Source organism: Gossypium hirsutum, chromosome A13 (genome assembly GCF_007990345.1).
Source record: "Gossypium hirsutum isolate 1008001.06 chromosome A13, Gossypium_hirsutum_v2.1, whole genome shotgun sequence".
In the NCBI taxonomy this organism is placed as follows: Eukaryota; Viridiplantae; Streptophyta; class Magnoliopsida; order Malvales; family Malvaceae; genus Gossypium; species Gossypium hirsutum.
Genome location: NC_053436.1, coordinates 101563158 through 101578708, shown reverse-complemented (window position 1 = coordinate 101578708; position 15551 = coordinate 101563158). Strand labels below are relative to the sequence as shown.

Genomic DNA, 15551 nt, shown 5'->3' with positions numbered 1-15551 from the left:
CAGATTTTGCCTCCCTGAAGTTGCAGTGGAGCTGATCGAGGATATCAGATCTTACCTTTCTGAAGTTGCAGAAGAAGAGACCACAAACCTTATCCCATTGAAGCGGTAGAAGAGCGGATTGAAGTTGTAGATCTTATCTTCCTAAAGTTGCAAAGAAGATTGAAGCCATAAATCTCATATCCTTGAAGTTACATTGCATCAGATTGAAAGCTACAAGTCAAATCTCTGAAGTTGCGGTGAAATGAACCAAGGCAACAAGATGTGGTGGACTGGAAAGAGACTACCTGAACAAGAAGAGCACCAAAGAAGTCAAAACTCGGCAAAACCGGGCAAAATTAGCCTTTCTTTGTGTCTTTGCTCTATTCCCTTACACGACAATGAGCAAAGAGGGGTAGCTGTTGCAGGCCAATTTTGACCCACCTAACCCAAACCCAAATTGAATCAAACCAACCCAAAATCCTTAACCCATCAGACCCACTTAAACCCATTTACATCAAAACCCAACAGAAGCCCAACACTTAAATTAACCCCTTACAATTTTGACCCAACAATAACCCAAACCCCAAACCCAATTCCCAACAACCCAAACACTGAAACCCAAAATCAGAAACAAACAAAAAAAAACCCTAAATCTAACCCTACCCCCAGCGCCGCCAACGTCCCATCGCCCATGCTAGCCTCTGCTCCACTGTTCAACCACCACCTGCAAAACAAAAAGAACACGCAACAACAGCGCAAATATAGGACATAAACAATGTATGAACAGTGTAACAAAATCGGCTATAAAGCCGAATGGAAACCATTGTAAAAGGGGATCTTTTCGGCCATTTTGCATCAATACAAAAAATGATTTAAATACAAACACAAGCAGTGGTCCGAGGGAAATAAAAAAAACACAAGGATAACACCAAATCGGGCAACCAAAACACCAAAATCACAGCCGAAAACAGAAGGTGATTTTAAATTTATTCTTGTTTTGTTTTCGGGTCCATTTTCTCACATATACATATATTAAAAAATATAAAAAAACATAAAAAAATAATAATAAAAGGGTACCTTTTCATTTTCCGCAGCGTCCGACGCGACGGCGACCAGCCGGTTCCTCGCCAGATCCCTGACTGGCAGAGAGAAAAGGAGGGAGAGACTTTGTTTTTTTTAAGTGAAGTGGGAAAATGAAATTTTTTGCCAAAATTTTGACTTATATAGAAGGGTAAAACGACGTAGTTTCGATGGGGTTTTAGAGACCACAAAACGGTGCCATTTGGCCCTCAACCCGCGCAGCGACCCGACCCATTAGAAGGATCCGCATGTCTTTGTTTTTGGGGTTAATTGCGCAAATAGCCCTTCCGCTTTTTCTATATTTTGCAATCAGGTTTTTATTTCTTTTAAATTGGCTCTGAAATTTATCGCGCTTTGCGATTTGGTCCTCCTTTCAGCGACGTCGTTTTAAGGGCTAGGGTAAATTGCTTTTTTGGCCCTCTGCAGTTGCACGCTCGTTCAAATGGGTCCTCTTTTTTAAATGTCTCGTTTTTTTTACTATTATATGCATATATATTTATTATTATTATATTTATTATTAATATTATTAGTACTAGTATTGATTTTCACTTAATATTTATATACTAGATTTATTATTATATTTATTATTAATAATTTTTTTTATATTATTATCATTTCTAATATATATATTGTATATGTTTTTATATATATTATGTATATATTTTTAATATTATTAGTTATATATTTTTTATACTATTTCATGTGTATATTTTTATATTATCTTATGTATATATTTTTTAATAACTATATTATGTATGTATTTTTAACACTATATTATGTACATACTTTTAATAGTATTATGTATTTATTTTTAATATATATTTACATATTTATGTAGTATTATTAATAGTTATTATTATTATTTCTAATATGTATATATTATGTACATATTTTTAATACTACGTATATACTTTTTATTCCTATTATTACGTACATATTTTAATACATATATGTATATATTTGTATATCGTTATTATTAGTTATTTTTATATTATTACTATTTTTAATATATATTGTATATATATATTTTTAAATCTAGTATTATATGTTATATATATATATGTTCACTACTATTTCAATTTTGCATTATTTCTATTATTATTACGTTTAATATCATACGTATTGTTAGTGCTTTATATATTAGTTATTTCGAATATTCTTAACTTTTTATTATTATTTGCCTGTTCAGAATTTAGCATATTAGATCACATCTTATTTCAACATCGATATTAGTTTTATTTTTATTTTTATTTTTATTTAAAAATATTTTCATTCATTTTTAATTTCAATAAATAAGGTAACGTACCGATTTTAACATTGAGTTTGTGATTTCATCGCTATGTTGGGTGAACCACGTTGGCTCATGTTAAAAACGGGACATCCTTCAAAAAAACCAAAAACTTGAAATTTCTCGTGTTTTGATCGGATCACGATTAAAATTTAAATTGAACTCGTATTTTCAAAAATTAAGACAACACATGTTTAATGAGATACCAATTTTGGGCGTCGCGAGGGTGCTAATACCTTCCTCGTACGTAACCGACTCCCGAACCATATTATTTCTCTGGCTTTTGACGTAGACCTAAACTCAGTCTTCTTTTTGTTTAAAAAATAAATTTTCTTTTAAAAAGAGGATTTATTAGGTGTCCGATCATACTTAGAAAAAAGGATCGGTGGCGACTCCCTTTTTTAATAAAATCGAAAGTCGGTTTTTAAATTTTCAATAAATCTCCTCAACTAGCGACCGAAAGCGAAATTTTTACGTCGCTACAATCTGTATTCTATTATCTGTTTGTATGCATGCTGCTTATGGGGATGTACACACTGAGTTTGCAAAACCCATCCCTTGTTTATTATATCTGTAAGGTAATCCTCAGCAGTAGATGGATCGGTGCGACGGAGGACTCGATGGTGACCATTGGTAGACACTTATTGGTTTTATGAGTAACATTTATTTCATTTGTTTTGCTTTAATATTTGTTTTCGGGAATACTCATGTATTCGGACTCGAATTGTTTTGGGTTTATTTTGGGATTTTAAATTTTTAAGTTTAGCGGTTTATAACTGAATGATGTTTTAGCTTCCGCGTTAATAAAAAGTTTTCCCATAATAATTGGAATAGAGATTTCATGACTTAAGTAAAGATAATAATTTGTACTATTTTCACTGGATAAGGTTTTGAAAAAGGTTTTCTAAAAGCACTCTCATGTGACGCCGCCAGATTCGGCTATAACGTCTAGGCCGGATTTAGGATTTTACACTTAGCGTTTACATCTTTTGTCAATTTAGCTTTTATTCTTTTTTTTAGCTAAATTTGGTCCTCAACTTTTTAAACAAATTCAAATTTCACCATAGACCTTTTCAAACAAAGTCGAACTGATTTTTTTAATGAAAATACTGACTAAAATGTTAAATTTTTAATCATGGCAACCCACGTAACAATTCACATGTATTTCATCTAATTTTTTTAATTTTTACAAAAAAAAATATTTTTTTTGAATTTTTTTATTTTTTATTTTTGAATATTTTATAAATTTTAAATTATTTGTTGGCAATGGCATATAAGACAAACAGTGTTATGTTAGTATGAAATACATGTAGATTGCCATATAGATTGCCACACCAATATCGTTAAAAAATTAATGTTTTAGTCAATATTTTAAAATATTTGTTGGCAATGGCATATAAGACAATTTTTGAAGGGTTAATGTCCAATTTTAACTAAAAATAATAATAAGGGTGAAACTGACAAAAATGTAAATGTTAAGGGCTAAATTTATCATTATACCTATTTTAATTACTATAAATTTAAATTTTATGGGTTAGAAATTACTTAATATATAAAAATAATGTAATATAATAACTTAGAGAATGGATCGAGTTAGGCTCGAGCTTTGAATGTTTGAGCTCGATTACAATCTATATTTTAAATAGGTTTTTTTTTCTCAAGTTTATTTTTTGGGCCTAATATTTTTATATAAACCTTTAAATTTAAACAAATAAGTGGATACTTAAAAAAGAGGATTATTGATTAGGCGCTATCTCAAATTTTTATGATGTTTTTTATAGTCTCTAATGTGGTAAAATTTTGTAGTGAATTGCCATTCGAGAAGCTTGCCATTGTTTTCACTCACTTGTGTGGCCTATAATTTGAAGGCCATAAAGCAAAAGCTCGAAATTTCATTATCCCACTATTTATAGCTTAGATGTTGATTTTTTTCCCCTAGAGAAATATATATATATACGATTAAACATGTTTTCGAGGACTGGCCCTTATTTCCATTTCTATTATTGCTTATACTTGATATTTCTGGAAAATTTATATCTAAATTAAATTGTTAATTTATGCATTTTTAATTTAATTAGTTAAATTGATGAAAGTATTTTATTTATTATCTTAATTATTTTTTAAAAAATTCAATGAATTAAAAGATTATCAAATATCTTATTTTTAAAGTTAATTTTTATTTTATTTATACATCTAAATTTTATTAATTATCTTCATGAGTTACTACCCTAACAAATTACTTGAATCAAGAACAGAAAGTTTGTTCAAGAGATTAAAATAGGTATTTATTTTTATTTTTTTCAATTTTTATTTGTAAATAATAAAATTTGAATATACTTGGTTTTATAGTCTTAAACCATTAAGCCAAAATTATTTTTGTTAATTATTAATTACATATAATATTTAACATTAAACTCAATATTTAATTATAAAAATATTAAATTATATCATATTCACGATATGTGTAAAAAAAACATTTTATGTAATTGTTATTTTTCAAATTTAATCAACAATGGTTATTGGTGAAGTGATAAATAGTTTATGTTTAAATCTTATTAAATGCGTGTTTGATTGTAGATATGTTTTTTTAGTTGTTTTATTTAAATGTTACGTCAAGCATGAAAAAATTAAAAAAAATTAAAGTGACAAGTTGTTATTTAAAAGAAAAGAGTAAATAAGTTTTTTTCCCAACTAAGTTGATATCTGATTAATTCATGACACTAACTTAATTAAAAGATTTTATAATAAATATAGATAATTTTCTCTAAATTTATATGCTAAAGTAATTGAATGGAAAAGGTTAAAATATGTCATAAGTCCCTATACTCTTCGTAAATTTAGAATTTAGTCTTTGTATTTTATTTCTAGGAATTCAATCCCTCTACTTTTCAGATTTTAAATCCAGGTCCAATTGTTATTGCTATTAAAAATATTTTATTAAATTCATGTTTATTACAATTTTATATTTTTAGTTACATAGCTACCAAGTAACTATTTTTTTTATTTCAAAATTGTACACCAACAAAAATAATGAAAATTTTTAACTATGTTAACAATTAGACTTGAATTTTGAAATCTAACAAGTAAATAAACTAAATTCTTAAAAATAAAATAGACTAAATTCTAAATTTGTGAAGAGTACAGAACTAGTGGCATATATTAGATTTTGTTATGCCATAATTTAATGGGGGCCAAATATTAATGAGGATCATAACCATGGGGGGTGGCTTGTATCTCACATGCCAACCTTGCAAAGTTATTAGGTGGAGATCATAGTAGTAATAGGAAGTGATGTACTCACAAATTAATTAAATTGGTTTTTCTTTTTTTAATGTACTCACAAATATTAAAAATATTTTTACTGCATTTTATTATTTTATTAAATAATAAAAATCTTTTGATGTTTACTCCTTTTTTATTACTAGTTAATTTATTCAGCAATCGACTTAAAAAATCTTTGAATTTATTATTTACTTTAAAATTAATCAAATTTTACAAGCAAAATAAATAAATTATTAAAATTGACAAATTTAATCATACAATACATTAAACCAAAGTAGTAAATATTTCTTTTCATTTGCTTTCTATTAAAATCGCATTAATTTTCTCAATTGATTTCCCTATTATTTGTAATAATATTCTTTACTGACATAATTTGAATTCAATGTTGTATCATCCTGGTAAGTCCAATGTGGTGGTCGATGCGCTTAGCCGTAAAGCTATGGCCGACTTGAGAGCAATGTTTGCTCGACTCAATTTATTCGACAATGGGTGTCTATTGGCTGAGCTGCAGGTAAGACCATCATGGATTGATCAGATCAAGGATAAAGAGATAGGAGATAAGTCTCTTGAGTTGAGGTTCCGTCAGATTAAGAGTGGGGTTACTACGAATTTTAGGATTAATGTTGATAGGGTATTATGTTTCCGAGGACGGATCTATGTACCGAATGATGAGGGTTTAAGACAATCGATTCTAAAGGAGGGGTATAGTAGCCCCTATGCTATGCATCCCGGTGAGAATAAGATGTACTGAGATCTCCGAGAGTTGTACTGGTGTCCAGGGTTGAAACGTGAAGTTACCGACTTTGTTACTTGCTGTTTGACTTGTCAGCAGGTTAAGGCTGAGCATTAATTACCTTCGGGTTTCCTGCAGCCTGTTAAGATACCGTTATGAAAATGGGAGCGAGTAACGATGGACTTCGTCAGTGGGTTGCCCCTAACACCCACTAAGAAGGATTCTGTTTGGGTCATCGTGGATCGATTGACCAAGACTGCACATTTCGTTCTGGTTAGAACAGACTTCTCCCTACAGAAGTTGGCCAAACTTTACATTTCTGAGATAGTGAGGCTACATGTGGTACCTGTCTCGATCATTTCTGATAGGGATCCTCGTTTTACATCTCGATTCTAGCAGAAGCTTCATGAGGCTTTGGGTTTAAGATTAAACTTCAGTACTACTTTTTATCCTCAGACAAATAGTCAGTCGGAGAGGGTGATTCAGATTCTAAAAGACATGTTGAGGGGTTGCATCATGGACTACCAAGGTAGTTGGGATAAGTACTTGCCATTAGCAGAGTTCACTTACAACAACAGCTATCAGTCTAGTATATAGATGGCACCTTACGAGGCATTGTATGGACGTAAGTGTCGCACTCCCTTATGCTGGACTGAGTTGGGTGAGCGACATGTTCTGGGTTTGGAGTTGGTATCAGAGACTGAGGATAAAGTCCGTTTGATTCGAGATCGTCTGAAGACGGCTTCTGATAGACAGAAGTCCTATGCAGATTTGAAGAGGAAGGACATCGAGTATTTTGTGGGGGACATCATTTTCCTAAGGGTCTTGCCATGGAAGAAAGTTCTGAGGTTCAGTCGCAAGTGCAAGCTGAGCCCTCGGTTTATTGGGCTGTACAGAATTCTGAAGCGAGTGGGACCGTTCACTTATCAGTTTGAGTTACCACCGGAGTTAGACATCATTCACGATGTATTCCACGTCTTAATGTTGAGGTGCTATCACTCTGATCCCACGCACATTGTGCCTGTGGAGGAGATTGAGGTTAGACCAGATCTAACATTCGAGGAGGAGCCGGTTCAGATCCTAGATCACGACTTTGATATTCTACCTAAGAAATCTATCCCCTTAGTAAAGGCGCTGTAGAGGAATCATAGCACTGAAGATGCTACTTGGGAGCCGGAGGATTTGATACATCAGCAGTATCCTTACTTTTTTTGATCAGGTAAATTACGAAGACGAAATTTTCTTTTAGGAGAGTAGAGTTGTAACGCCCCAAAATTTATATTTCTGGTTCTGTTAGAATTTGATATAAATGTGTATCTGTTTCAGTGGTTAAATGTTCTGGGTGTATGCGAGAGGTCCCAAGTTTTAGACCTAGCTTTGGCAAATTTTGGTTTTTATCTAAATGAAGCCTGATATTTGGTTCTTAGGCTTATAATACTCTTTTTGCATCCTTTCTAATTGCGGTGTTTTCATCTGTCGTTTCCGTGCGACTCGGTAAGTTTTATTAAGTGCATTTTCGTAATGGTTAACGAATATTTTGTTAATAGAGGCTTGTTTTGGGTACTTAGGTGGAAGTTAAGAGGCTTTTGGTGACAACTTTTGGCGTTTCAACCGAGATCTCAACATAACTGCAAATCCGAACCTTGATCCCTTTCTTAAATACGGTCTTTTTCTAATATTGTAACACTCATACCCAGTCCAATCGTCAGACCTAAGCTATAAGATGCTACAACAGTAAATTGGAACATTCATATGCAATTTATTCAATAATATTCATAAAATCAATATATACAAGTTAATTCTATGTTAAACATGCATTACAAACAAAACTGAGTCTCAATTGAGCTTACAAAAGCCCTTAAACTGACTCGAAACCTAATCAGGACCATTATGAAACATTTACAAAAAGATAGGTAAAAAGGTAAAATAGGGGGTCACACAGCTGTATAGTGCAATATCAAATAGTCGTGTCTCCAAACTGCGTAACAGACTATTGCCGTGTAATCCAGGGTCACACGGCCGTGTCGTTAAGCCTTGTGAACTAAAAACAAAAATGAACGTGTTTAACACATGGCTAAGTCAACCACCCATGTATGGCACACGGCTATGTGGTAGCTCGTGTGCAAAAAAAAAGACCCTTTTTAAGAAAGTTTCATACCATTCAAGCAAAGTGACTTATAATGTCAATTTGTGTCATTCAATCCTATACCAAAACATACATATTTCAAAGCCAAAACACCAATTCACATAATCATTTAAACATAAAATCAATATGCCCTCATTGACATCAACAATTTATTAAACTCAAATAAAATACAATTAATATCAAAGCTTTTAACCATTGCATATCACAACCTATTTCAAATGCATGATACCATTCAAAACTTTGTCATTTCCTTTAACCTTCAAAGTACCAAATTTGACATCAAGCCAATATCACATACCAAATTACTCTATCAACTTACATACAAATATAAACATACCATAACATATACATTCACTTAAGAAGCCAAATCATCTTATGTATATGCCACAAGTAACCAAGTTCAAAACATTAAAAATCTATCGAGTCGTGAGACGCTAGGTGTGTGCTTCTCTAGTTTGATGAGAGTTAGATATTATTCTTCTCTTTAAACTCTATTTTGAAGTTGAAAATGACAAGTAAATTTTGTTTTCTTTCTTCTCCTTTTAGTTAAAACATATTTTATTACTAATTTAATTAATTAAAACATAAAAATTCAATAATTTCACTTATTTCAAAGCCACAACCGTCCATGCTATTTAAAATATGTCTAATTGCCATTTTATAAACATTTAGCACATGCAAATAAATAGCAATTAACTTTTATAGCTTTTATGATTTAATCTTTTGTTCTTAATTAATTAACTAAACGTCAAAATTATTGAACCAAACCTAAATATAACACCTAAATAACTTCGTAAATATTAAATAAATAATATTTTGCAGGCTCACACGTTGGAATTGTTGTCCTGAAACCACTATTTCCTACACCACTGAATATAATTTGTTACAAATATCATCTTTCACGGACCTGAATATGATACTTGATTGATTGAACAAACACCCCTTTCTTTCCGACAGACTCGCACCCATAACGTAACCCCAAAGCACTTACTCACTATAGCCCAAACTTTTAATATGCTCTAATTATTAGATAGTTCCTAGCAGACTATCTCCTACTCCGGAATCTCTTGGCGGTTTGCACCCTTGGTAGTCCCTCATGGTATTCCTCGTACTATATAGCCCTAATAATTTTTTGTTTCTTCCGCCATTTTCCGGTGGACTTCCTCATTTGATAGTCCCTATAAAAAACAATCATACAAACTTTTAAAAAATTTATCCACATTAGCAGTGAAGTATACGTAAAATGTCACAAGAGTTGCCACGTCAATGCCATTAAAATTTTAACAGTTCAGTCCATTTTTCGTAAGAAAAGCAAGCAATTTAACTAAAATTAAATGTTAAGGGCCAAAATAACTCAAAAAAAAGGAATAAGAGTCAAAATGAAAAAATAAGTAAACATTAAAGGGCTAAATTTATATTTATACCTTATTTTTTAAAATATTACCTAATAACTTATGGTATTGTCTTATTTTTGCTTCTAGAGTTTTTTTTAACACCAAATAAATTTCTTAATACAAATTTCTTAATACAAACTGTACTATGATTATTATACTAATTTGTATTTAATGGTTTATGTATTTTATAATTAAATAAAAATTAAAATATTTTTATTAAATAATAATTGTGTTTGACCAATTTTGGTACATGAAAATATATTTAATATGAATATATACCCAATATTTCTTAATCTTTTTGATCATACTTTCATATTTATGTGGTTATATATCTAACACAAATGAGGGAGAAAATGCTTTAAAAATAAAATATCTGAATAACATACTAGTAATTGTAATATTTGGGTTTTTTTCTCATCATATGTGTATCCTGTGAGTGGACGTTATCCATTTCTTTCTGAATTAGTTTGGCTTATCTATTTCTTGGTATATTGTATTTGTTGTATTCTACATTTAGTTGGTTAGATAAAGCAATATTTTGGGTCTAGCGGATCCTCACACATGGCAATAGGATAAGGTAGAACTCTGAAAACGCAAACATATAATTATGCATGATGGGTTTTAAATTCCATCTTAACTTTTACTAATTGTGTTAAGGCTCATCCAAATGTAATTTAAAAAAGGGTTAATATGTAATTTACCTCTAAGCTTGTCTAAAAGTACTTAGTTTGTACTTAAATTCTTTTTATCCCTAACATTGTCTCAATTTGTTAATAATGATAATTTTTTAAATGTTAACATGTAATTTGCTCTTTGAACTTATCCAAAAGTATTTTAGTACCTCAGTTTTTCAAAAAGTACTTATTGCTATCAACTTGTAAAATAAATAATATTTTTAAAATTAATTTATATTTATTAAATGATTTTTAACTTTTAAATTTATACTCGCATCTATCAATGCCATGTTAGTATAAATTAATGAGATTAGTATAAAAGTATATATCTAAATAACGGAATACAAATTTAGAGACCAATTAAATATAAAAAATTTGAGTATTAATTAAATATTTTTAGATAAATTTAAAAGATAAACTACGTATAAACCCGAAAAAAAATATTTTTATATGCAGCATCGCGAATGTACTTTTAGTAGCGTTGCACGTGAAAAATCGAAATTACAGCATAGCAAAATAACGACGATCACTTTTCACTATTACTATCGTTATTTAATATCCAACTGTTGCTGCTCTTGCATTAAATTTTTTTTTCCTTTTTACCATTTTAAACCCATAAAATTAATATTAGCATTTCTTTTTCTTTTTAATTTTCCTTAACGGATTTATTGAAACTTAAATATTATTATAACGGGGGACCGCACGACTTGTGGTTGATTTCGATAGGTGGTGGACTAGTGAGGAATCTGTGAATGTTCTCTTAGAAGCCGCAGGCCAAGGTAAACTCTTCCCTTTCCAGATTCGGAACTTAATTTATTTATTTTTATTATTTTAGATTTTTTATATTTATAATTTTTTTTCGTTATCCTAAAAAATAGTTTTTCTTGAAAATCACAAAGTAATTTTATTAATTTAAGAGAATCTAATAAGTTTATATTTGAATTTTTAAGACAACCGTAATTTCTTTTTCTATTTCCCACACTTGGGTATGATAATGGTAGCAGCGAAGTAGAGGTTCTCACACCGAAAAAGGTGAATAAAATCACAAGTTTCCCTCTCATTATCATTTCCCTAAAATGATATCATTTTGACTTATTTTTATGCAAGACTTTCGTGATACCAATCCCATTTATCATTCATACATACCTACGTGTATATATATATATTAGATTATATACATGCACGACATAAGTGAAATTGATATAATAATTAAATTTGATTTTAGTTAGAAATGGTAATGGTTGAGTTATTAAAAATTATAATATTTTAAATTTGAGTCCCATAAATATATTTTGAGAAATTATTTAGTCATTTGTTAGTGGAGTTTTTACATAGTTGAGATGCTATCACGTGTCATAAGAAAAAAAATTAAAAAATAAATTAAAACAGGCACGTGTCATGTACTAAATCCTTGCTTATGGAGTTAAAAAATCTCTCCTAATAATAAACAGAATGTTGACCCATATATTTTTAGATTTTATATAAAAATATAAAATTATCCTCAACTTAATATCACCACTCCATAAAAATAAAAGGCTTTTGATAATTTTTTTACTAAATTAAAATCCAGTTGTAAGGTTACATTAATTAGGTAAAAATTTTAAATATTAGTATAGATATATATACTCATTATGCATGGGTGAAAATAAAAATAAAAAGCACAACCTAGGAAGGAAAAAAAAATGCTAGTATGTATACTTTAGGGATAAAACAACGTCACACTTGATGAATTATATTTATACTATTAAGACCTCTTTATGTATGGATGACTTTATTTTTTATGAAGATTACAAGTATAACTACACATGTAACTATAAATGCAATCATAAATAATATGCTCAAAAAATTATAATTAAAATTAAATAATACAGAAATAAATTAAACTAAAAATCATAATAAAATAAATTTGAATACAACCTACTCATAGGAAAATTCAATATTGTAATTTCTTTTTCAAAATATTCTCATAATCCTAAATCTTGACATTTCAACAAGTTCATTGGCAACCTAAAACCTGACATTTCATGGTATTTACGGATGATATTTTTAAATAAGATGGATCAATTTTGTTCATTATTCCTTTTTCCGATTGGGACCATATTTTGGATGATGGGTTTTTCTCTTTTTTTATAAAATACAATAATACTTCAAAATTATTAACTATATCTCTTAGAATTAATTCCTTAATTTAATATTTTACCTAAACTAAAAAACTTAATATCAATGAACAAAGCTTTTGATTTTTGGATATTTAAATTCAAGTTTTTTAATACTTTTTTTATGTTTAAGTCTTTAGCCTCAATAAAATAATTTATTATCGATGAATTTTATTTAGTAAAACATGTAAACAAGTGATTAAACCTTGATCTTATAATTAAAACAATTACGTGAATAATCATCATATCACATTGATTTGTATTTTACTCTATATAGAATTCTTAATTTGATATTTATACTTTATCTATAATAATAAATTAAAAAAAAACCCATCAGCTAGAGAGTTCATAAAGAAACATCAAAGGTTAATTACATTTTGTTAAGATTAAGAGATCCCAAACTTTTTCAGATTCCCAAAAATGAAAGATTTAAACCCTAGAGATATAACCCAAACTTTTTTTATTTCCCTTTTTACCCCCAATAAAGCTTGAAATGATATGAAGGCAAGGGGGATGAACAAAGAAGGAAAAAAAAATTAAAACAAAAAAAAATCTTAGAAAATTGAAGGCAATTCCATCATCTGATCAATTTCTTCGACTTGAGCTGCAGAAGAACTCTCATCCAAAAGCCACTTCTCAAGAAACGATAATGGAGGATTACTGTTGTTATTATTATTATCATCAATATTATTGTTATTGTTATCAGCTTTTTGCGTCCTTTCTGGGTTAATGATCTTTTCACCAGAATCTTGAAAAGTAGCCTTTGAAGTAGATTTCTCCATTAATGCAACATCCTTCATGTTCTCAAACGATAGAATCGATTCTAACTGATCATCTCCATGAGAGATCAAATCATTGTTTGCAGCAGCTGAACAACTCCCAATGCTGTCGCTGTTGTTGTTGTTGTTGTTAATCTTGGGTGACGATCTCATCCAACCTTGAAGGAGACGAGATATATTCTCGGTGCTTGAAGCATATGAAGAGGAGGTTTGGTTTAGCTTAAGATTACTTGAACCAGCTCCAGTCTCACTCTCTGCGAAATCTAAGCTCTTCTCATCACCCGCCATTGAAGGAGGCTCCATAGCTGACTGAAACTTCCTTAGCTTCTTCTTCAGATGGGTGTTCCAGTAATTCTTTATGCCATTGTCTGTTCTTTGTGGTAAATACGATGCTATGGCTGCCCATCTGTAACCAAAAACAAACAAAATCATTGCATAGTATCAAAGCAAAACAAAGATAAAACAGTGAAGATGATCTCGAAATCTGATAATAAGAAAAAGATTTGAGGATTACTTGTTACCCAGTAATGCTTGCAAGTGAATAATCATCCCTTCTTCATGAGGAGTGAAGTTGCCTCTTTTGATTCCTGGCCTGAGATAATTAGTCCATCTAAGTCTGCAACTTTTGCTGCATCTCATTAACCCTTTCGAATACAAGCAAAAAACATATTCTGAATCAGCCAAAAGAACCCATGAAATTCATTTTATCTTCTTGATTGAATTGATGGATATCAAATTGTAAAAGGGATAAGGTAAAAATACCAGTATTGGTAGGGACTGATCTCCAGTTTCCAGGACCATGTTCTTGAATGTAAGAGACGAGGATGATATCTTCTTCAGGAGTCCATGGACCTTTCTTGATACCCACTTTATCACAACATGGAGGTCTTCCCATGGCTTCCTTTGCTTCTTTTTCTCTTCCCCCCTCCCCCCTCTTTGGTTTTCAGTTATGGAGCTTTCAAATAGTGCCATAGCCATGTGAGTGACATATATAAAGTAGGGGGAGATAAAGCCTCAATGAAACATCATGGTCTAACTTAGAGGTCTTATTAGCCGGGTCGGGCCGGCTTGATGTTCAGTTCCAAAAAAAAAATTGTCTAAATCTGATCCCGCTCATTTAGATCAATTTTACTAATAAAATAATAATAATAATGATAATAATATATATATATATATGAGTATTTGGTACACTAATAGTGTATTTTTATATCACAATTAGTATTAAAAAATTTATATATACCTTCTTTTTAATATATATATATTTTTAAGAATTTCCTATACTCTGTAGGGCACTTGTTAATCATTGACCCTACTTGTAGAACTTTAAAACTAAGCTAACAATGTACTAAATATTTTTCATAAAAATATTAATATATCTTTTATTATTATTTTTGAATAGTAAAATGAGTTAAGCCGAGTCAAGATTGAAAAATATAAAGCCAAACCTAATACATGAATATTTCTAGTTTAACTCAGGTTGAATTTGAGTAATTTGAGTAATTTTTTATTTATTTATTTTTCGTATTTTTATTTAATATTAAATAAATTTATTTTGAAATTTAACTCTGATTTAGTGAGAGTATAAAATTGAGATTGTTTTTAATTTTTAAAACAAATAAATCAAATTAAATTAATTTATAAATTTTATCTTTTACATCAAATTAAAAGAAAAGTAATCCAATTCAAATAGAATTTTAACTTGTAGTTTAATTTCAAATATTTTATTCAATTCGAGCTAGAGAGAGAAAAGGTTAGAGGAGGTGGTAGAGAAAGAGGTGCAAGTAGCAAGAGAATCCTCATCTCCATTTACTTACTGTTGTGCCATAATTGTTAGTTAGCATCTTACGGGATTCTCTTGCATGACAAGGGAACCAACCTTTTTTTTCTTATAACGATTACTCTCTAACAAGCTTAATGGAAACTCATCTCAATAGATTCAAATAGTTAGATTTTTATTTCCAATCAAATCTCGTGCTGTAAATTTAAATTTATACAATTTGTTAAGGGTCGACTTTTTTTTAAGAAATTTTTTATATGTCA

General features: G+C 30.0%; 1 protein-coding gene across 1 annotated transcript; it reads right to left on the bottom strand.

Moving 5' to 3' along the window:
- Positions 1–13054: 13054 nt before the first annotated feature.
- Positions 13055–14530, bottom strand: LOC107893127 (transcription factor MYB60). Its single transcript, XM_016818048.2, has 3 exons — positions 14274–14530; positions 14026–14155; positions 13055–13917 (listed from the first exon to the last, which is right to left on the bottom strand). Exons 1-3 carry the CDS (start codon positions 14404–14406, stop codon positions 13287–13289), a joined length of 894 nt encoding a protein of 297 aa, XP_016673537.1. The 5' UTR covers positions 14407–14530; the 3' UTR covers positions 13055–13286.
- Positions 14531–15551: the final 1021 nt, after the last annotated feature.

Coding starts and splice junctions, on each gene's coding strand:
- LOC107893127 (XM_016818048.2), bottom strand. CDS start 14,406: ATGGGAAGACCTCCATGTTGTGATAAAGTGGGTATCAAGAAAGGTCCA. Junction 14,156..14,273: donor ATCAGTCCCTACCAATACTG/GTATTTTTACCT, acceptor TGTATTCGAAAG/GGTTAATGAGATGCAGCAAA. Junction 13,918..14,025: donor CAAGCATTACTGGGTAACAA/GTAATCCTCAAA, acceptor TTTTGGTTACAG/ATGGGCAGCCATAGCATCGT.